The sequence below is a fragment of the Aulonocara sp. 'chitande type north' Nkhata Bay genome, linkage group LG13, assembly GCF_057382095.1.
Source record: "Aulonocara sp. 'chitande type north' Nkhata Bay isolate Kocher_YH1m ecotype deep benthic linkage group LG13, A_spYH_male_GT1.1, whole genome shotgun sequence".
Taxonomy (NCBI): Eukaryota; Metazoa; Chordata; class Actinopteri; order Cichliformes; family Cichlidae; genus Aulonocara; species Aulonocara sp. 'chitande type north' Nkhata Bay.
This window is the reverse complement of record NC_141356.1, coordinates 23,709,474-23,730,201: the sequence shown is the minus strand read 5'-3', so window position 1 is coordinate 23,730,201 and position 20,728 is coordinate 23,709,474. Positions and strand designations below refer to the sequence as shown.

Genomic DNA, 20,728 nt, shown 5'->3' with positions numbered 1-20,728 from the left:
GGTTATTTTTCTGTAAGTCCGCAGAATCAAAATGTTTACGGCTCAGGAGTTTTACAAGTGAGAAGAAAACCAATAAAAATCAGGAGGAAAAAAAAAGTCCATCTTTCAGCTCTGTAAGTGCTGACTCCTTTACAAAGAGAACCAATAATACTCCTTCAGAAAACCTAATTTGTACTATTTTTCTGTCAAGAACATTTAATCATTTATGTGTACATGCCCGGTTATCCTAATAAACCCTGAACAAGATTTTTTCTTTTAATTTTTCTGCTGTGTAAGCATTGTTGAACTTCCTGTCAAATCTTTTGAAGCTGTTTCCCCCTCTCTTCGAACGAATAATAAGAGCTTATCTGGAACAGCTGTTATCCTCAACACAAACAGGAGTGTGTTTCATACAAAAAGGCTGCACAGGCCAGTCTGCTGCAGCTCCCCCCCACCATCCTGGAATCTGTTGCTTTCCCTTAAGATTTGGCATTATTCAAACTTGCACATAGATGTGAGCGGAGCAGCAGCTCCTCCTCCGTTACACTGTCCTTGGGGCCATTTCTTTTCCATCCTTTGAGCAGATTAGAGTCATACTCGCTGTGAGTCATGCAGGGTGGGTGGATGTCTGCACAGGGTGTGGTGGGTGAGGGAACCTACTGGCGCTTGCGGCTGCCAGTGTAGAAATAAAACATCTATAATTTAGCTGCAAAATTGCATAAATGTAAATGAATGGATGGAGAACTTTTATTATTATCATGCAGTTAAAAACAGCTCGTGTGTCCTCTCATTTGGTGACTGCACGTGGTGGAAGCTGTTGATTTCTTCTGAAGTCTATCAGCAGTGTCACATGAAAACTATCAGAACTCCTAATCTGAGCAGTAAACAGGAAAGGCACAAACTGATGCTGAAACAGCTGGATTTAAAAAAAAAGCTGAGGAGCCTTTTACGCAAACATTGCAGTCAGTTAAAGTCACCCGACTCCAGCCTTGTGCTTTTAATTTTAAAACGTTGTAAAAATACTGCTTGGTTATGTAATAACAGTTGCTGAAGCCATAGGATATAGATTAAATGCTCTGTTTCTTGTTCCAAAAAATGCGCACCAGATGCGTTCCAGATGCAGCAGGATTGATTTGTAGCCCACACTAGATCAGCAGACCCCGAAATGGCTGCACTGCTATCCAACAGCAGGAAAGAGAAGGTGGTGGTGGGGGGAAAAAAAATCCTACCTCCCATATCAACCCCTTCCCACCTCCTCTCAAAACTTTACCAGTTTCGAAAAGTAAGGCTAAAGCGCTGAGCAGTAGCAGCAGCAGGAGGAGTTCATCACTTTTCCTTTTCACTGTCGAGTATCTGTGCCTGTTAGGCTTAATTGGTTCCCTCGGGCGCTCTTTTCTTCTTCTTCTTCTTCTTCTTTTTCTTCTTCAAATTCAGCTTTTCGTGCCGTCTGCCACACCTGCCTGCAAAGCTGATGGGCGCGGCTGGGACCGGTGCCAAAATCTCTGTTTTTACTTGCCTGGGAAAGTTGAGCGAAAAGACACAATAGGATCGAGGACTTTAAGAACATCCCCGCACGACGCGTCAGCTTCACATAAACACATTGTTCCTCCGGTGGTGGATCAGTCGCTCCATCCTGGGAGGAATCCGTATTTGATCGGTACTTGTTGGAAGTGGCTGAAGGTATGGATTTCTTTTTGTTTTGTTATGTTACAATGCAGTGCTCTGAAATAACTTGGAGACTTTAAAGGGGGTGGGGGGAGAAGGGGAAAGTTGTTTAAGGTGGATGTTGCGGATGTTTCTTCCCACCTGGCTGCTGCATCTCTGCACTAACTGCGCTCTGGGAGTTTGCTGATGGGCTGTCAATCTTTTTTTGGGTGTTTATAGGTTGGAATTGTTATAGTCTTCAAAGTTCTCCGCACATACTTCTTGGCTTGTATGTACAATCCATTGGAGGGGTTTTTTGGGGATCATTTTTCGGTTATAGTGATCTCAGGATAGTTTTACACATTCTCCTTTTGCTGTGCTATTTAGATCCGTCTAAATATACCAGTGGCTCCGGCCTTTCTGGAGCATCACGCTTTAACTGACATGTGCCTATATTTGCTGCTCAGATCAGTTACAGCCTATGATAAGTAACTGGTTTTTTTTTCTTTTTTACAAGCTTCAAGCTAAAAGGATAACAAGGAGTGGATTTATTGGGAGAAATATCTTCACTATTAACTTTTCTCACAGCAGTAAAAACAGCATAAATGTGTTACTGGGCACAGGTAGAAGCTGTGGTTTCAGCACCACGTGGTACAGGAGAAAAGTAACAAAAAGGGCATCTTATGAAGTTTCTCTGCATTGCTGTTTCTAAATAATCTGAGTGTAGATGAAGCACATGCAGTTAAATGCCCTTAGTTGGCTGGCAGGGTGTGGTGAGAGGATGGTCTTTCAGAGCTGAGCGGTGATCCACCAGACTCCTTTGTTCCTTTGTGAGTTTGATCGTCAAAGAAACAAAAGTAAATAGAAAGTCTGCTGAAAACTATAGATGATGCTTTTCTGTGGTGTCCTCTGTTCACATAGAGTGTGTGCTCTTGTTGCATATGTTCTGCCTGTCTACTGTTAGTGGAAGGGGAAACCATATGGTGGTTTTAAAAAATACAATCAGGAAAACTGGTGTGATGACATTTTGTGTTTCAGCTGGGATGAAGTATCAAATACATGCAGTAAACAAGCAGCCTGATCTTTAACCCAGATTATTCCTGGGAGAACAATTTTGTCTTTTTTTTCATTAGATGTTAGCTAAAATACCATCTAACCACAGTTAAGAAATAAGCAGACGGCTCTGAATATACATGACTGTGGTCAACATTTTATCATCATCTCACCAGATTAAAATGGGATGGACGAGTTAACAAGGCAGATGGACTTCTCAGAAGAAAAGGGTGAGATTTCTGGATTTCCTCCGAAGTTTTTGGAATGGCAGTACAGATAGACAAAGCCACCATTAAATCCCAAAATAAAGGCTTGATTCACCCAAAATAGACACACATTAAACAAAAACTAACTGCCACAGACAGTTTTTGTTCTATTTGAATTGGATTTCATTCAGAATCTCAGCGTCCCATTTTCACAGACCTCATAAAGTGATTTCTTATTTGAGGGTTTAAAGACAGATTGGTGTAGAGGCTCAAAAATACTTTGTTGCTACACGGTTTTAAATAGCGTCCTCCTTTCCTTGGTGGTGGTTTTGTCTCTCTCTCTCTCTGGGGGGTCTTATTATCACTAACATCACTGCATGCCTTCACTGGTCTCACTTTCCATTGCTCATCACAGTGTAAGTCATCCTCTGGGTTTCCCTTCAGTAGTCATAGCTAAATGTTAAAGCAGAGCTCATCGCGGCCTAACAGCTTCTGACACAGGGCGGAGAGGTCAAGCAGGCCCGGATCATAAGTTTGACCATTGCCGAGAGAATCAGACACGCTGTCCTCTTGTTTTATTGATCACTTTTAAAGCAAATCTGCTGAACTTTATTTATTTAACACATTTCATAACCAGTGGTTAGAATGTGTTCGAGGCTTTGCCAGAGTCGAGGAGCATCGGCAGCAGGAGCATAACAGGCCTAAAACAGACATAAACCCCTAAAAGGGAAGGAAAGCAGGAGGGAAGAGGAGGAGATGAAAGGAGGAAGACACGAACGAGAAGCCAGCATGAAATTAAAGGAATTTTTATAATCTATAGCTGATGCCAGCAAAACTCAACAGGCTGCTGCAGGAGAACAACTTGCCTCCTGCTGGAACAGGGGTGTTATTAACATCAAATTTATCTGCACCCATAATTTATGCAATCTTTATTTAATGTTCTTGTAATTCATGCCTACATATATGATGAGCATGAAGGCTCAGGCTGACCTGAGGACAAAGTCTTTGATTACAGTCAGAACTTGTCAGAAAGTGTGAATCCAAGTTGGGACTGAAAATTCATAAAGAAAACGCGGTCACAGGGCGTAGGGTCCGGCTCGTTCCTGGAGGTGATTTAGTTGTTATTCTCCTGTTGCGCATTGTGATAGCAATCACAGGGTCAGCAATCTGCAAATTAAGACCTCAAGATGCTTGTGAAATTTTTGGTAGGGGCGTTTTTGTCAGTAAGAATCAAAACATTGAAAAACTTGACATGTCAGATGTCCTCATTTGATACTTTAGCTTTATTTAAACGCAAGACTTGAGTTTGATTTGATTTTACGGGAAACCACCCAACCCGATGACCTTAACCTGGCACTTGGTTGTTTTAGAACCAGGTAATTGCAAGTCACCTGTTATTAAAGGCTTCAAGGTTGCAACTAGAACTTTAATAGTGTTTAATAGATCAGTTAATACTCTATTAAAAAACTATGAGGCACTATTAAGACTAGCATTTTGCATTTTTAGATGGTTGTCAAAATCATTAATAGTCAGAGTGAAGTTTTCATTTGTATGCCTGTTAATGTTCGTAAGCAATCACATCAATTCACTATGGTTAGAAATTGTTCATTTCATTAAATTTCATTAAATTTAAAAAACAGTTGTAGGAGGACATCGACCAACCTTGCTCTCCAAAAATTGTTATTAATGTGCTATAACAGTTTTGTAATCCTCTCTCCTAACCCCTAGTCTTTAGTTATAGTATAAAAACAATAACAATAACAATAAGTGTCAAGATGAGTCTACACACAATAACATGTTATTTCTGTTTATTTGTTTATTCTTTTCATATTTATTTTTATTCTGATCATTTCTGTTATTTTTCTGTTGTTATGTGATCTGTTTTCTGTTATTCCATTATGTCATCCTGTCTATTACATAAAAAACAGATAATATACTGGCAAAAAAAGTACATTTTCAGTTTTTTTACAACAAAAAAAAGTGTAGTTTGCTGTAATAACTCTCAGTGTTATACCTATATGGACTCAAATACTGTGTGCACAGTAGTAATTATTGTTTCCTTTTCATCAGTTGTCACAGAAACCATAACCTCCACAACCAGACTGACATCTCTCCCACCAAGTGAGTCTCTTTGGTCTAGCCATGTTTGCCTTAATTGTTGTCAGCAAACTAAAAACAAAAAAAGAAATAAGAGTAATTATAGTTCTAAAGGAAGTTCCCGATGAGTAACTGCTTCTTGTGTTTTGCTGTGTGTCTTCGTTGCTAGAGGGAACCAGCGGATCAAATCACAGGAATATGTCCAGCAGTGCTGGAGGGCTGGGCTTGGAGAAGAATGTCTTAACCCAGAACAGCAGCAGTGGAACTTACTTTTCTTCATGTGAGAGCAACTTTCCACTTAAAATGAGGAAGCTGCAGTTTTGTTTTGAGATGCTGAATGTCACATTTTTAACCCGAATTACAAAAGACAGATTCTAGTTTTTTGCATCCAGGCAGGAATATTTTATTTCTTGAAAGTAGCTCTGACGTCATTATTGATGCACTAAGATACAGCGGAGAGCATTACTATTAAAGGAGGCTGAGGTGGAGCTGGTTTACTGAAACGTTATTTTTCGGGTGCCAGAGGGAAACGGTTACTGTATTTAACTTTTAGCTCCAATCTCAGTAAAGATACTTACTTAGATGTTATGGTTTCATGCTACTATATACTTCTGCTCCACAGCATGGCATAGGGAAATACTTTACTTCTTTTAGTTATTTAGCAGGTTTTTAATTAGAAATGACTATTTTTGTGCAATATTTATGGGGAACTTTTTTATTGAATTGAATGAATAAGTTAAACCAGGGTTTAATGTAAAAATGACAGATCTGGATGTTTTCACACACTAAAACAGGAGTTCCTCTTGTTGTAAAGTAACTATCAGTACTCTAATTTAGTTTCTGTACAGTTTGTGGACTGTACAGAAAAACCAAATTAAATAACTGAGCCTGTTTCAAGTGTTTCAAGTTTTGCACAACTGGTCAGCTGAACGTGTGGCAATGCGAGTGTTATCTGCAGAATCTGTATAACATTAATCATATTCTGCAGGTAAACACGTTCAGGAGTTTCAGTGGATCTGTTTTAGCTGCTAATGTACACTTGCCACAGGAAATCATTTACTTTTCTTTTTAGAAACAGCAGTTTTTATTAAATAAAAACGATTATCTTATGTAGCATCTTCTGTGGAGGTTTCTCAGGAATATTTTCCAGTAAGTGGGACTTTAAAATGGATCATCACTATATATTTTCTGTGTGCTATGTAGTATTTCCAGTATGTTCAGTTTTTCTGAGATGTGGCGGAGCAGAAGCTGTAAATACTCATGTAAAATGGCACTATCTTAAATTTACAGCTGAGAAAAGGGACTTAGTTACTACTTCCTGGTCATATTAGTCCAATCATGACTGAAGAGTTCTGTGAAATCATAAATAATTTTGGAAATCATCCTTCCAGCTTCTGTAGGTGTGAACACCGGGAGCTACAGCTCCTCCTCGGGAATCTACCTCGGCGGAGACTCCTCAGGAGGGGGTGAGGGAGGTGGGACCTACATAGATGGAGAAAGCTTTGGAATTGCCACAGGAGGAGGAGGAGGTGGAGGCAGCGGAGGCAGTTATCTCGTGAGCTCCGCGTCCAAGGTCCGGTCCAGCTCGTCGGGCGGTGCCAGGAGGACGCAGACTGCTGGCTCATCAGGAGGCCTGTCGCCAGCTTTCCGGGAGAGGAAGCACATATCCAGCCGCTCAGGGGGCTATGATGGTGAGATCCTGTTAATAAAACAGTTGGCATCAGAGAGTGAAGGAAACTGGCACAACTCAAGGGTGCTGTTTATACTCCTGCTCAACCATTGTGCTTTCTTCTAGGGAGTTCCAGTGCTAATTCCTCTCCAGAATTTACTCGCAAAGATTATGGAAACTATTGTAAGTGAAAAGGCTTATCAATGTTCTCATTGCACAATATCGCTCCTGTTTTACCCTAAACATGTGTCTCTGTTTTTCTTTCAGGCTCTGGTGCCACAAGAGGGAGAAGCGAAAGCAGAGGTATTTAATAATAGCTCCTCCCCTCATTATTTCTGCACCATCTGACTCTGAATTGTTATTTATTTATTTATTTTATTAAATGAGGATTCCATTGTCCATTGTGTGTTGTGATTTTTTTTCCAGAAAGCGAGATCAGAGTCAGATTGCAAAGTGCCTCCCCCACTCCCTGCAGATGTAAGACCTCTCAATCCATTTGCTGCTGTTATGCAAGTTCTCAGAACTTTTTCTCATTTTGTCCTGTTCCTGAGTACATTCATTCAAAGAACCACTTGCATAGTGAAAGACTTTTTACTATGGGGTGTCTCTTTTGAATCATGTGGATCAGATTTATATTACGTTCCACTTCTCACATGCGAGTCTATAAAATTCTAATTTGTAACACGTGTTGCAGTTAGTTCTCCAAAACAGAACATATACATCAGCAAAAAGAGACGAGGGGAGGTTTAAACAGTGGGGACTGTGCCTTTGTTTGCACTGTAGCCATGTGGAGAAAAGGTTATGGGGCAGAGTTTTGGTGGTAGCAACGGCACACATGACTCACTGTTTGCAGTAAGTCCCATTTTAGACCAAAACGGTGCAGAGTTAGAGCTGAACAGATGATCATCGCTCCCCCTGCTGATTGAAGTCCATAAGTGCTGTTATTTAATCCACATTTTTTAAGAGTTAGTCACTCTGTGCCACCTTTGGCCCCCTCAGCCTGCCACGGTACATCGTGTGTAGTGGTGGAAAAAGCACTTTTACTAAATATAATAAAACAAAAACAAGACCGTAACTCTCAGAAGTGGAGTGTAAGTCTCTTCTTTTGTAGGTTTTGCAGCTATTATCACTCGCAGAAATATTACAAATAAAAATACTTTCAAAACAATAAATCATGGCCACTTTTACACTGTGAGATTATTGCATGAGTACATGTTAGATATTTATATGATTGATTATACCTGTTTTATGACAAACGGAGATTAACTAATATTTTCAGAGGACACATACCCCCAACTAACCAAACTAAATGAAGAATAAATATTAAGACAAAATGTTAAATTTTCTTTAAAAAGTGTTTTTTGTGTTTGCCTCTTGCAAAATTACAGTCTTCTGTTTTTAGGATTCCTTTTAGCCATAAACTTCTAACAGTTTCTGCTGTTGAGTTTCTAGTTCAAATTCAAGATGAAACAGTATCTGAGATGTGCTGCATTGTTGCATTTGTTTGTGCGTTTGTGGTTCTGCAGGGACAGAGTTGGATGACGTGAAGAAGCTGCTGAAGGGACGCTCTAGCAGCGTCAGCCCCACTCGCTCCTCCAGTGCCTCCATCACCCTGCCTGTCCCTAAAAAGGCCAGCGTGGAGACCAAGACCATCTCAGTGGCCTCTCAGTCAGGTATACTACAGTGCTAAACCCTTTAGCGTTGGAGATTCACGTAGAAGAAGATCTTGTCAAAATAGTCAGGGTTTATTAAAAAGTCATTATATATTAGAGAGGTGTCACAGGAAATCTTAATATGGAATAAAGAGGGAAAAAATAACATTAATAAAAATGTATATTAATGTGCAATAAAGTTAGTTGTCAAGTTGTGTCCAATATATAGATTTAGTCTGAATGTGGAAACAGGTTATAAGGGGTTAAACTGTTTAATAGACTCTTATATATTGGTTTTACCTTTTCTCACACACATTCATACTATGTCTTTAACCTCTTTTTAACTGTCACACGCACACTCACACTCTGATGGATGCATCAGAGGCCAATTATGGTTCGGTATAACACAGACAGTGGGGGGCTACCGACCAAACTACAGGACAACGCACTGCCGCCTGAGCTGCACATCACAGACACAAAGTGGAGAAAAGTGAAAACTAGAGACACATTTAAAATGTTTGTCTTTGTGTCTTTTCTCTCCTGCAGTTTCAAGTTCTTTTGGCTCTGGTGTGAGATCACCTGGGTTCAACACCATTGATTTATCAGGACTGTATGATACCGGCCTGACAAATGGAAAGCTTGATAAATCAAGCCAGTATGATATCACAGACAAGTATGATACTGGCGTCAAATCAATTCAGTATGATGGTAGTCTGAAATCAGGACAGTATGATACTGGTGTGAGGTCAGTGCAGTATGATGGTAGTCTGAAATCAGGACAGTATGATACTGGTGTGAGATCAGTGCAGTATGATGGTAGTCTGAAATCAGGACAGTATGATACTGGTGTCAAATCAATTCAGTATGATGGTAGTCTGAAATCAGGACAGTATGATACTGGTGTGAGGTCAGTGCAGTATGATGGTAGTCTGAAATCAGGACAGTATGATACTGGTGTGAGATCAGTGCAGTATGACACCACTGTAAGATCAGGTCAATATGACACTCTGGACTCCACGGTGTTCCCCACTTTCTCCTGGTCCACCTCCACTCTGCCATCCTCCTCCACTACAGTCATTGCTGGCAACACCAGCAGCTACACATACCAAAGTGGGCAGGTCAGCGCCAACAACATGGCTGCAGGCTTGGCACCAGTCATCCCCACCTCTCCATCATCCCTGTCAGGTGAGACCAAATGTTCCTGGATATACATGGATATGTTGTCACTACACATGCATTTATTATGCTCCATATCTACACATGCTTACATATAAACAAACATCTGAACAAGGAAACAGGTACACTATGATAAGTCTTATATTAGAAATCAGCAGATGTCATCATGCCCATCCTGATGGTCCATAGTGTTGAATTTGAATATTATATATTCTCAGAAAAACCTTGGAAGTATTTTCCATATTTGATGCATGAGTTTTTGTGAGTTTTTGATACTTTTCCATAGTCAGTGTAATTCTTTTCCCTGAAAAAACAAAATAAATTGCACAAACTCCAGTTAAGTCTTTCTTCCCTATTCTGGCTGGTTAGCATAGTCAAGTTGTAAAACTACTCTGGGGCCATAAATGGAAATGAAGGATGCTTCCTTTCTCCACTGTGACTTTCCTCCAGTGTGAAATAATTGGTAGTTACTTAATCAAATCTCTGCATCTATATTTTCTAGTTTACGGCTTTCAGAATAACCTGGCACCCACTTCGGCCAGTGTGCTCACCACCAGTGGAGCCAACGTAAATGCTAACCTGGGAGGTAAGAAAACCTTTTTTCTATCCTCTTTTTGCCCTCATTTCAAAATTGTGTCTTTCTTACATATTCATCTATGCGTTTGTATTTACAGGATATGGTGTTCAGAAGAACGTGACCAACGGTGGCAGCGGCATCAGCACTGGAGTCTCTACGGGTAAGTCTGCAACAGTTTAAATCCCCCTGAATCTGATAAAAATAATCAAAGGCTGAACAAGATTAATTCCTGGTGGTTTGTCTTTTATCAGCCACTAGATCCCAAACTGATGACGCCTATAAGAAAGACTATAAGTTCGTGGTTTCTGAAAAAGAAAACGTTCCAGCCAAAAGGGAGACAGATATGCTCATTTTGGCAAAAGACACCGGCAAGCAGTTTACCAGCAGCGGCATTCATGTAGGAGGAGGTGAGCCTCACACTCAGCGCCACCTACTGGGCATACAAGTTCCTCAACTTTCCTTAGAGTTTTAATCGGGAATTGGTCTGACATGTATTTAATTGCACTGTTTTTTATTCGTTTTTTGGTTATAATTTAAACTCCTTTAGAAGCTGATTGTCTGTTACAGTTTGTCATTGTATGTTTTCAGTTTAGTTCCTTAAGAAAAAATAAATAAATACATAAAATGGGTGCTTTTTCTGTTTTCACAGGGTCACTGTCAGGAGACTCGATAAAGAAGGAGAAGCTTATTTCGAGCTACGGTGAAACGGCCCAACTGAAGGCAGAGACTGGCAACTCTTACTGTGAGAGCATCTTAAAAGCATCTCCAATGTGACTGATTTACAAGAAAACAACAACAATAACAAAAAATTGGTGATGTTGGTTTATTTCTTGCACAGATGGTTCATCTGGAGTTGTAATGAAAGACAAAGCCACCTATGCAGGTAAGTTTCATCGACATAAATATTGAGGAGTTAATTGACAGTGTACTGAAAATTTAATGTTGGATTGAACTCGTCACTCTTTCTGCAGAGATTCACAGGGACAGCGGCATCTTCGGAGGCGGAGGACTATGCTGTTGTTCGGACTCCTGTTGCTCCTGGTGGAAGTGGCTGCTGGGCCTTCTCCTTCTCTCCCTGCTCTTGCTGGGACTCCTGTTTGGCCTCATTGCTCTGGGTAAGATTGAACTGTGCAGCCTTATGAGAGTCCCCCACCCCAAAGGCCACAGATAAGATAAAACCTCAGGAGTCTGAAGGGCCAGTTTCTAAAGCTGCTGTGCTGTGAAGGATCAGAGAGTGACTGTTTTTTAACCAATAAAAAGTGTTTCAGCCTTTATAGACTAGTCTCCACTATTGAGCTGAGAAACAATAAATGTAATTCTCTCCCTGGAAATATGATCTCTTAGTGCCGTCCCACCCCCATAAAGTCTGGCATTCATTCATTGTCTACAGACCAGCTCTGGAAATCGTTGCTGGATGACATCAGAGACTCGAGTTTGCTTTGCCTGTAGCACGAGAGTTGTTGTTGTGGATTTACCCTGATAAAAATGTGATGTCAAGAACCTGAAAATACATTTGCAACTTACACTGAAGCATCCACAGCCTGCTCAGAGTCTGTGAACTGATAAACGTCTGTTTTTCATCATTCAGTTCAATACATATGTTATAACTTATAGCTTAGTTATATGTTAAGTTAAATATGTTCCGAGGGGAACACAAATGAATTTACGAGTCTTCACTCTCAGTCTTAGACTGTGAAGCAACAGCAGAGTTTGAGAGGATATACACTTCATTTTTATGTCCCTTGAAAACAAAGGAAAAATAAAAATTTGACTCTGTATGTCTGGATAAATAATAGCCTTTTTATTGCTTTTAATTGTTCCAGTATTCCATATATAGTTTAGAAACTGAGGCTTAAGTGCCATATTACAGTTCATTCATTTCTTTCTAAAATCTGCATTTCCTCCTTCATCCTGGTATGAAGTTGGAGGGCTAAATAATCTGTTAAATTGTACAAGTCATCATAACTGAAGCACAAACTTCTGGGATGGTCTGTACCACCCAGAAAGCCACGTTGTAGATCATACAGCTCCACTAAAACACTTCAAATAGCACCAACACCACAAACACTGTCTAAGACCCCAGTACAGGTAGTATGGAACGGGAAACCGCCAACAGTAACCAAAAATGCTTCTTCTATCAGGCTGTAAACATACTTTAAATGTTGTATAGTTCAACAGCATCTTAACATGGAAGTCAAAGAGCACTTACATGCTTTTGGAGGCAGCCTCAAGTGGCCTCTAGGGGAACTGCAGTTTTGGGCTCTTATCCACTGGATTTTTTTTTCCTCGGGCTTGGAGGCTCCCACAAAGGGAAGCTGCAAGAATCCCGTTCTATACTTGTGCTCACATTTACTACAAATATGAGCAAGTAAATATGTTACATTTTAGATTTTTAGACCACAGCTAAAACATCATAGTACTTTCATCACGGAGTCATCTGATGTTAAGTGTTTAGTCTACAGAAGAGAAAAAGAAAGATAACACTTTACATTTGAGAAGCTGTAAATAAGAATTTTTTACTTACGGTGGAAACATCTGCCTGTCTTTTTCTCAGCTGAGGATGTGAGAAAGCTGAAGAGTCGAGTGGCGACCCTGGAAGCTGCGTCATCGGTCGCTGGCGCCCACACCAGTCGGCTGTCTTCCAATGATATCAACACTTATGTGGATGGTGGAGGTATGGGCACTGACAACACCATAGGCGTGGGTGGAGGAGGTGGAAGTTCAGGATCCAGGACACAAGTTCAGATTTCCACAAGTGATGTCAGCGCAGGTGGTAATGGCATTGGAGGGTCTACTGGTACTTCTGGTGTTGGAGCTGGTACCAGTTCCAGTGGGAGCTCCAGCAGTAGTGGAAGCAGCAGCGTCGGGAGTGCTGGTACAAGTCAAAGTGGTAGAGTTGATGCTGCTGGTACCGGTCAACGAGTTGGGGTTACCGGTTCTGCTAGTGGTGCCGGTACTGGCACTGACCTCAGGATCAGCGTGAGTGGAGGACACATAGATTCTGCTGCTCTTCAGCTGGCCATCCAGCACATGTTAAGGGCTGAAATGCAGTCGCAGGCATTCAAAGGTACCACACACACACACACACACACACACACACACGCACACATACATATTTACATATCATGCACTACATTCATGTAATTGTTTTCCTTTTTCAGCTACTTTAGCGTCCTCAGTACAGGGAGAGAGAGGATTGCCTGGGCCTAAAGGTAAAATATAAAAAAGTTTATATAATTACATCTAAAACTATAATGTTCTTGAGGTAATCAAAATCAGCTGCATGTCATTTAAAATTTTAAGAATGTTTATTTTCCTACTCTTTTTATGCGACCCTGGAACTAAAGGTTTAACAGCAGTATCTCTTACTGACCAAAATATTTTCTTTTTGGAGTATTTCGGGTGAAGTCCTGCTCCATTTTTCTGCTCTTATTTCTCTTGTGTTTTATTTTTTATAGGAGATCCCGGTTTCCCTGGCATCCCAGGTGAGTAACGATGACTTACATTTTCATTTATTAATCACTACAGCCCACCCAATTTGTTTTCAGGCTGATATTATCTGTGTGCTGATCTATCAGTATCAGCATTTATAACAGCAGTTACAGTTTTTTACAGACGCTAGGACACATTTCTCAATACTTAGGTCACGTTTGCAAAACTCCTCACACAGTGAGCACAACAGAAGTCTATGTGGGCTAAACTGAGGACCAGTTATCATTGTTTTGGCACAAAATGCATTCAATGACCACATCTCTCAAATTTCATGAATTATCTTCTCACTCAGACACAACAACTGCCAAAAATCTTTGTACGTACAGGACATTTTGCATGTGCTTACATACTGTTTTCAAAACTGTTAAACTTATGGCCAAAACAATAATACAATGCAAAACTTGAAAAGACAGCAAAATCCAACAGCAATATTTTATTGAAACATATTTCCAATCTAAAAATGCAGTTTAACCAGCCACAGCTGATTCTCATTGTAGATGAACATCTACACAGATGTTACTCCTTCAATTTCATTACAAAAGGAGACAACTGCTGAATAGGTTTTTTTTGTGATGTAAACATGGACCCAGCCAGAAATGGAGTAGATTAGCATTACTATTGTATGTGTATCAGTGGATGGTGTGTATACAAATTCTTGTATTTTGGGATTACTTAGTGCAAAAAAATAAAAATACATAAACAAATATTACAGTTTTTTACAGACGCTAGGACACATTTCTCAATACTTAGGTCACTTTTGCAAAACTCTTCACACAATCCTCCTAACTGACCGTCAGCTTGGCAAAACAGTTCATTTCACATTCAAAATGCACTACAACTACCAAAACACTTCATTCAGGTCTCAAATAAACTCATTCTTCCAGAACACTAGCAAAGGTTGACAGCCGACAAACACACTTTGTCACCCACAAAACAATGACCTAAAAAACACTAACAACATGTAGCATTACACAGTGTTTCCTTGTGTAAAACAAGGACACATCTCTGTTTATAATTTCAATATATGTTACTGGAATGAATCAGACATCATGCAGAATTCGTTAATATTTGTTTATGTATTTTTATTTTTTTGCACTAAGTAATCCCAAAATACAAGAATTTGTATACACACCATCCACTGATACACATACAATAGTAATGCTAATCTACTCGGTCTCCTCCATTTGGCCACAGGTTCTCATCCACATCACATCTTATGTCATCTAGGGCAACACACCTAGGAAAGAATCTTCTGGCTGCCAGAATTGAAGGAGTTGAAAAATTGAAGGAGTAACATCTGTGTAGATGTTCATCTACAATGAGAATCAGCTGTGGCTGGTTAAACTGCATTTTTAGATTTAAAATATGTTTCAATAAAATATTGCTGTTGGATTTTGCTGTCTTTTTAAGTTTTGCATTGTGTTATTGTTTTGGCCATAAGTTTAACAGTTTTGAAAACAGTATGTAAGCACATGCAAAATGTCCTGTACGTACAAAGATTTTTGGCAGTTGTTGTGTCTGAGTGAGAAGATAATTCATGAAATTTGAGAGATGTAGTCATTGAATGCATTTTGTGCCAAAACAATGATAACTGGTCCTCAGTTTAGCCCACATAGACTTCTGTCGTGCTCACTGTGTGAGGAGTTTTGCAAACGTGACCTAAGTATTGAGAAATGTGTCCTAGCGTCTGTAAAAAACTGTAACGAATTCTGCATGATGTCTGATTCATTCCAGTAACATATATTGAAATTATAAACAGAGATGTGTCCTTGTTTTACACAAGAAAACACTGTGTAATGCTACATGTTGTTAGTGTTTTTTAGGTCATTGTTTTGTGGGTGACGAAGTGTGTTTGCCGGCTGTCAACCTTTGCTAGTGTTCTGGAAGAATGAGTTTATTTGAGACCTGAATGAAGTGTTTTGGTAGTTGTAGTGCATTTTGAATGTGAAATGAACTGCTTTGCCAAGCTGACGGTCAGTTAGGAGGCTTGTGTGAAGTGTTTTGCAAAAGTGACCTAAGTATTGGGAAATGTGTCCTAGCGTCTGTAAAAAACTGTAAAACACACTTCAACCATGTTAGGACCATTAACGTTAGATACAATAGTTTGTCCACCAGAGGGCGGGTTACAATTTTCCTGTTGTCAGCGTGTTTGGCACACAACACAAGCTGATCTGAGTAGATTTGGGCAGGGTGAAAATGGATCGACAAGTGTTACAGAGATCTGTTTGTGTGTCGTGTGTCTGAAACAAAAACATTTCAGCCGAAACACTGGAAAAGTGGATTTAAAATACCTCCAAATGTCAGTGTCAGTATCAGCATTGGTATCGGATGCTAGTCATCACATTATTTTATATTTTTCTTAGAATTACTGTGTGGTATTGTGACGCCATTTTTACTCACTGTGACTGTGACTTCAGGTCCTCCAGGTGCGATGGGACATTCAGGCCCCGAAGGTCCCAAAGGACAAAAAGGAACTCAAGGTACACAAAACATTTCAAGTTAAAATTGAATTCATGATGTAGCTGCTCAGCTGAGTTAGAGCCACTGATCATCTCTGTGCTTTATGTGTGATCAGGTGAACATGGAGCTGAGGGGCCACCGGGTCTCAGAGGTCGTGAGGGCCCAGTTGGCCCGAGAGGTGAGCCAGGACCTCCAGGCTTTGGAATTAAAGGCGACAGAGGTATGGTTCATACTCAGAGCAATCAAAGACCTCGTCCAGCTTGACTCGCAAACAGTTTGTCACTACAAGATCTTTTATGTTTGGCTTCTGCAGGTGCTCATGGAGATCCTGGGGTTCCTGGGCCTGTAGGACCTATCGGCCCCCCTGGACCAAAAGGTGAGATCAGTAAAGATGGAGCTTTCAAGTTCAAGTAAACAAACAAACAAAAACATCTATGAATGCCTCCTTATTGAGCCATTTATGAGATGACAAGCATTTAATCCCTCGTGGTGTCTGTACCGTTTGCAGCAGCAGGTGGCAGTATAGAGTCAGTTTATGAATACAGCCTCAAGATGCAATTTGCAGCTGACATTACTTATCAAAAAAAAACAAAACAAACAAAGAATGGCCTATCATTGCTTTATTTTTATTCATACTCTCCAGAAATATGTTTTATTTGTGACTTCATGCATAATTAAACTCATATGTCTTTCCTGTTTTTCCAAATAGCGTTACCAAAACACTTAGAAAGCTTTGGTTTAGAAAACACTGGAAAAAAGTTGTTGTTTTTTTCACTACAGTTATTTATTTACTTATTCGTTTATTTTACATCTGTGTCACTTTAGAGCAATTTTGATTTCTCAGTGTAATGAAAGAAAGAAAGCTCAAGCTTTCCTAAAGTGCCAATGTGAATCAAAACAGTTTTTAAATTCTTATTTTTGTCCAAATGCTGTTATAATTATTAATTGCTAATTATTCTTTCAGGTGCACAGGGGCTGTCTGGACTTTCTGGGCCACCAGGTTAGTGCATTAAATCGAATTCATCTACTTGCTTAGCGGAATTTACCACAAAATGTATTTAGCACCAGCTGAAAATAGCATCATTAGTGTTTTAACTTCATTCCTGGCCTTTAACATGAACTGCTTTGTGATAGGTCAACCAGGTCTTCAAGGTTTCCGTGGCGAATCAGGGCCTCCTGGGGCTAAAGGTGGGTTTCACACTACTCACCTGCTAAATAGTGTGAAATTCATAGTTAAATTATTTATTTTTTGATATATTATAACATCTTTTTCTTACTCTGCAGGTGATAGAGGGCTTGCTGGATTCCAGGGACTTAAAGGTTTGTTGTACATCCTGTCAGGATTTTAAAGGACCCTGTGTTGGGCTTGTTGATCAGAGTTTAATTCATTGTTTATTTCAGGTGACACTGGTGACAAAGGTCCCAGAGGTGCACAAGGTCAGCACAGCTTTGTAATTGAAACTGGATTTGTAGATGCAAAATTAGCATGTTTTAAACTCCGTTCAGTCTCTTAATTTTCTGATCGAGTTGTCTGACTTCTCAGGTGAATCCGGTTTACCAGGTCCGCCCGGGCCAGCTGGAGAAAAAGGCTCCAAAGGATCAGTGGGTGAGTCAGAGGATGTCTAACCTCGGATAGTAGATTCTAATAGATTCTCAGACACTCGGACTGTGGTACTGTGCTCGACTGCCTCCTGGTGTTTCATGTGGTTGTTTAGAACCTGCAGGAGCATGAAACAACATTCTCTGTCAAAGAGGAGTCTGCTCATAAGGCTTCCTCTGTCTGTAGCTAAGACTTGTTATTAAGTTAGCAGCATATGCGTTTATGTTTTAGATAAATTAAATATAAAATATTTTCTGCTTTTTGCCCATCAGGACTTTCTGGACAAGATGGCGCAAAGGGATCAAGAGGTGAATAACTCATCATATAAGCACTGCATTTGCACTAATTTACATATTATTTAAATAAGAATATAGAACAGATATAGGTAGAATTAATACATTTATTTCACACAAGTGTAAAATAGAATAATTAAAATAAAAATACATCAAAATAAATAAATCCTAATGCTATTCCTTGGGCCCAGGTGACCAAGGACCAGCTGGGCCTCCTGGACTCAGAGGTCCTGCTGGGCCTCCTGGGGATAATGGACTTCCAGGTAAGGTTGCTGCTCTAACACATTAGCAGATAATAAATCTGCTACATATATTCAGAAATATATTCATAATATTTTCCTTCTGTAGGAACACCTGGACTTCAAGGACCACCAGGTATGACTGTGCCATTAATACCTCTCCTGTTGTAGCATATTATTAATTCTCTGGGGGTGACACTTTGAATGCTGACCACACTGATGATGTACTTAAATTGTATTTTAGGGATACCAGGAAATCCAGGACAACCCGGCACCAAAGGTACAGCTGCGTATGTCTGCCTGCAAGTTTTTTTTGTGCTGTTGATTATGACTTTAACACCTTAACGTGAGATCTGCATGTCTGTTTAAGGTGACACTGGTGCACCAGGACGCATCATCAATGCAGGTAACAGAACATCATGAAATGTATATTTTAACAGACTCCTGATAAAGACAAGAATTTGACATCTGATAATCACATACATTTAGCAGCTGGCTCCACTGCTGTTGGCATCCCAGGAGCACCTGGGCCTGCTGGTCCTCCTGGTCCCCCTGGGGCTCCAGGATTATCAGGTCTGACGCTTGATAGCCCAAAAAAATAGTTGGACATTCATTTCATCGCTGAATTATAGTACCAGCATTAATGTTTTGTTTTTTTTATCTTCAATTTACCTCCTCAGGTCCCATCGGCCCTGCTGGTCTGCCTGGCCAACCTGGTACGTCATTGTGGTTTTTCTTGTTCTCAACTTGAATTTTCCTTTCAGATTCAGATTAAAACCCTAAATGTTTGCCTTTTCAGGTCCTAAAGGTGACAGAGGAGAAAAGGGAGACGTGGGAGAATCAGAACTATCCTTGAGTAAGAGTGAGACGGTTTCTTCAAGCAGAACAGACAGTGAGTACTTTTGAATGAATCTATCTATCTATCTATCTATCTATCTATCTATCTATCTATCTATCTATCTATCTGTATTGTATCAGAGTTTGGTGGCCAATGCTAACTTTTTTAACTGTTTTACTACCACTACAGAATCACATTTTTTACTTTAACCTGTCCCCCACTTGAGTTAGCATTACTTTGATAGTAGCCATTATTCAGTATTTGCCACTTCTCTTTAATAAACTTGTTTTTGTTTGTGCTTCAGGGCTGTTTCGTGAAAATGGAGGTTTGGCACAGTCTGGCCCACCCGGCCCACCGGGTCCACCTGGGCCTCCAGGACGTCCAGGTAGATAACACATTTTATATTTAGTAGAAGTTTCCAGCACATCTTCACATTGTTCTAAGGCGCACAGAGGAGAGGATAAAGTCTAAAGAGCCCAAAGCCCCAGGAACACTTACTGTAGTCTAGACTAGTCAATCAATACAGTTGTTCTATAACATTATAGACATAATAACAGGTAACATCTTTAAAAGTTGTGTGGGATTTGTTTGACACAATGAAAAATACCTACTGAGTCATTTGAAAATGTTTTTTATTAGGAGATTCCAGACAAGGACCTCCAGGACCACCTGGGCCCCCAGGCCAGCCAGGCAAGTTTCTGTCTCAGCGCTGTTGTCACTGCGTGTGAATCTGATCCATTCTTCATGTAAAAACTCTTATTTTGTTCTTTCTAGGTTATGGAAGACCAGGACCTAAAGGAGACAAAGGGGACTCCAGCTTTGTATCCAGCGCTGGTGGTATGATCCACAGTCATAATTCTGTTATATCTAGATTTGGGTTTTACATGTAATTAGTAGTAACAGAGCAATGCCACTGACTTCAGCACTGTTCTTCTTACAGCAGCCTTATATCCAGGACCACCAGGACCTCCTGGGCCTCCCGGGGCTAAAGGATCAACAGGTGATTAGTCTTTGTGAAGTGGTCTGATCTCTGCCTCTCTATTAGCACTTTAACATACAATTTTTTATCTTTGTTTTAGGTCTTCAAGGGCCCAGGGGATACCAAGGTATAATTTTTATCTTTAATTTTTGTCTATATTTTGGCTTTTTTTAAAATCATGCATCCATTCATACCAAGCCTCTCTGCTTATATGCTTATATAACTTATATAACTCTTAAATAATTGACATTTGTGTCTCAGGTGAACCCGGTCAGCCAGGTGTGCCCGGCACCCCGGGAACACCAGGAACCAACGAGAGAGGTCAGGACTTCTAAATAATCACATTACAATTAAATTAAGCCATGTTTACACATGAACTTCAGAGGGGGCAATTGCACAAGCTGACACAACACAACGTCTGAATTAGAGAGCTGGCACATTAAAAAATACAGTATGCTGTATCATGTTACTTCAGATGTTTATGTATCAATTCTGACTTACAGTGTCAACATATGGTGGAGGACGTGGGCTCCCAGGACCACCGGGTCCACCAGGGCCTCCAGGGCCTCAAGGACTCAAAGGTAAAGCTAACAGCACTCTTAAATCAGTGGATGAGATGCGTTATATTAGCTGTATGAACTGTGAGTTTGTCACGCAACAACAATACATTTGTTGTTTATCTTCCAGGGGACACTGGAGCTCCTGGGATTCCAGGCGCTTCAAGAGGTAGATAAAATCATGAACCATGTCCTCATTTCTGTTTACAATTATAGA

At 40.2% G+C, this 20,728-nt stretch overlaps 1 protein-coding gene across 3 annotated transcripts in view; it reads left to right on the top strand.

Moving 5' to 3' along the window:
• The first annotated feature begins 1,270 nt into the window (after positions 1 to 1,270).
• Positions 1,271 to 20,728, top strand: part of col17a1b (collagen, type XVII, alpha 1b) — a 25,705-nt gene continuing 6,247 nt past the window's right edge. The window contains exons 1-43 of one of the 3 annotated variants that reach the window (XM_086259295.1): positions 1,271 to 1,659; positions 2,853 to 2,906; positions 4,953 to 5,003; positions 5,149 to 5,259; positions 6,371 to 6,670; positions 6,775 to 6,831; positions 6,916 to 6,951; positions 7,075 to 7,125; positions 8,175 to 8,321; positions 8,847 to 9,485; positions 9,979 to 10,062; positions 10,151 to 10,213; positions 10,305 to 10,460; positions 10,703 to 10,795; positions 10,892 to 10,936; positions 11,025 to 11,168; positions 12,608 to 13,120; positions 13,215 to 13,265; positions 13,512 to 13,538; positions 15,963 to 16,025; positions 16,121 to 16,225; positions 16,319 to 16,381; positions 16,970 to 17,005; positions 17,140 to 17,193; positions 17,290 to 17,325; positions 17,407 to 17,442; positions 17,549 to 17,611; positions 17,878 to 17,913; positions 18,090 to 18,161; positions 18,247 to 18,273; positions 18,382 to 18,417; positions 18,508 to 18,543; positions 18,630 to 18,710; positions 18,818 to 18,853; positions 18,937 to 19,029; positions 19,280 to 19,360; positions 19,615 to 19,665; positions 19,750 to 19,812; positions 19,916 to 19,975; positions 20,055 to 20,081; positions 20,216 to 20,275; positions 20,458 to 20,535; positions 20,642 to 20,680. In XM_086259295.1, coding sequence (XP_086115421.1) covers positions 2,864 to 2,906; positions 4,953 to 5,003; positions 5,149 to 5,259; positions 6,371 to 6,670; positions 6,775 to 6,831; positions 6,916 to 6,951; positions 7,075 to 7,125; positions 8,175 to 8,321; positions 8,847 to 9,485; positions 9,979 to 10,062; positions 10,151 to 10,213; positions 10,305 to 10,460; positions 10,703 to 10,795; positions 10,892 to 10,936; positions 11,025 to 11,168; positions 12,608 to 13,120; positions 13,215 to 13,265; positions 13,512 to 13,538; positions 15,963 to 16,025; positions 16,121 to 16,225; positions 16,319 to 16,381; positions 16,970 to 17,005; positions 17,140 to 17,193; positions 17,290 to 17,325; positions 17,407 to 17,442; positions 17,549 to 17,611; positions 17,878 to 17,913; positions 18,090 to 18,161; positions 18,247 to 18,273; positions 18,382 to 18,417; positions 18,508 to 18,543; positions 18,630 to 18,710; positions 18,818 to 18,853; positions 18,937 to 19,029; positions 19,280 to 19,360; positions 19,615 to 19,665; positions 19,750 to 19,812; positions 19,916 to 19,975; positions 20,055 to 20,081; positions 20,216 to 20,275; positions 20,458 to 20,535; positions 20,642 to 20,680 — 3,943 coding nt within the window. In that variant the 5' untranslated portion in view covers positions 1,271 to 1,659; positions 2,853 to 2,863. Of the gene's footprint in view, positions 1,660 to 2,852; positions 2,907 to 4,952; positions 5,004 to 5,148; positions 5,260 to 6,370; positions 6,671 to 6,774; positions 6,832 to 6,915; positions 6,952 to 7,074; positions 7,126 to 8,174; positions 8,322 to 8,846; positions 9,486 to 9,978; positions 10,063 to 10,150; positions 10,214 to 10,304; positions 10,461 to 10,702; positions 10,796 to 10,891; positions 10,937 to 11,024; positions 11,169 to 12,607; positions 13,121 to 13,214; positions 13,266 to 13,511; positions 13,539 to 15,962; positions 16,026 to 16,120; positions 16,226 to 16,318; positions 16,382 to 16,969; positions 17,006 to 17,139; positions 17,194 to 17,289; positions 17,326 to 17,406; positions 17,443 to 17,548; positions 17,612 to 17,877; positions 17,914 to 18,089; positions 18,162 to 18,246; positions 18,274 to 18,381; positions 18,418 to 18,507; positions 18,544 to 18,626; positions 18,711 to 18,817; positions 18,854 to 18,936; positions 19,030 to 19,279; positions 19,361 to 19,614; positions 19,666 to 19,749; positions 19,813 to 19,915; positions 19,976 to 20,054; positions 20,082 to 20,215; positions 20,276 to 20,457; positions 20,536 to 20,641; positions 20,681 to 20,728 lie in introns of all 3 variants that reach the window. The other 2 variants (XM_086259294.1, XM_086259296.1) reach the window with 2 other exon arrangements.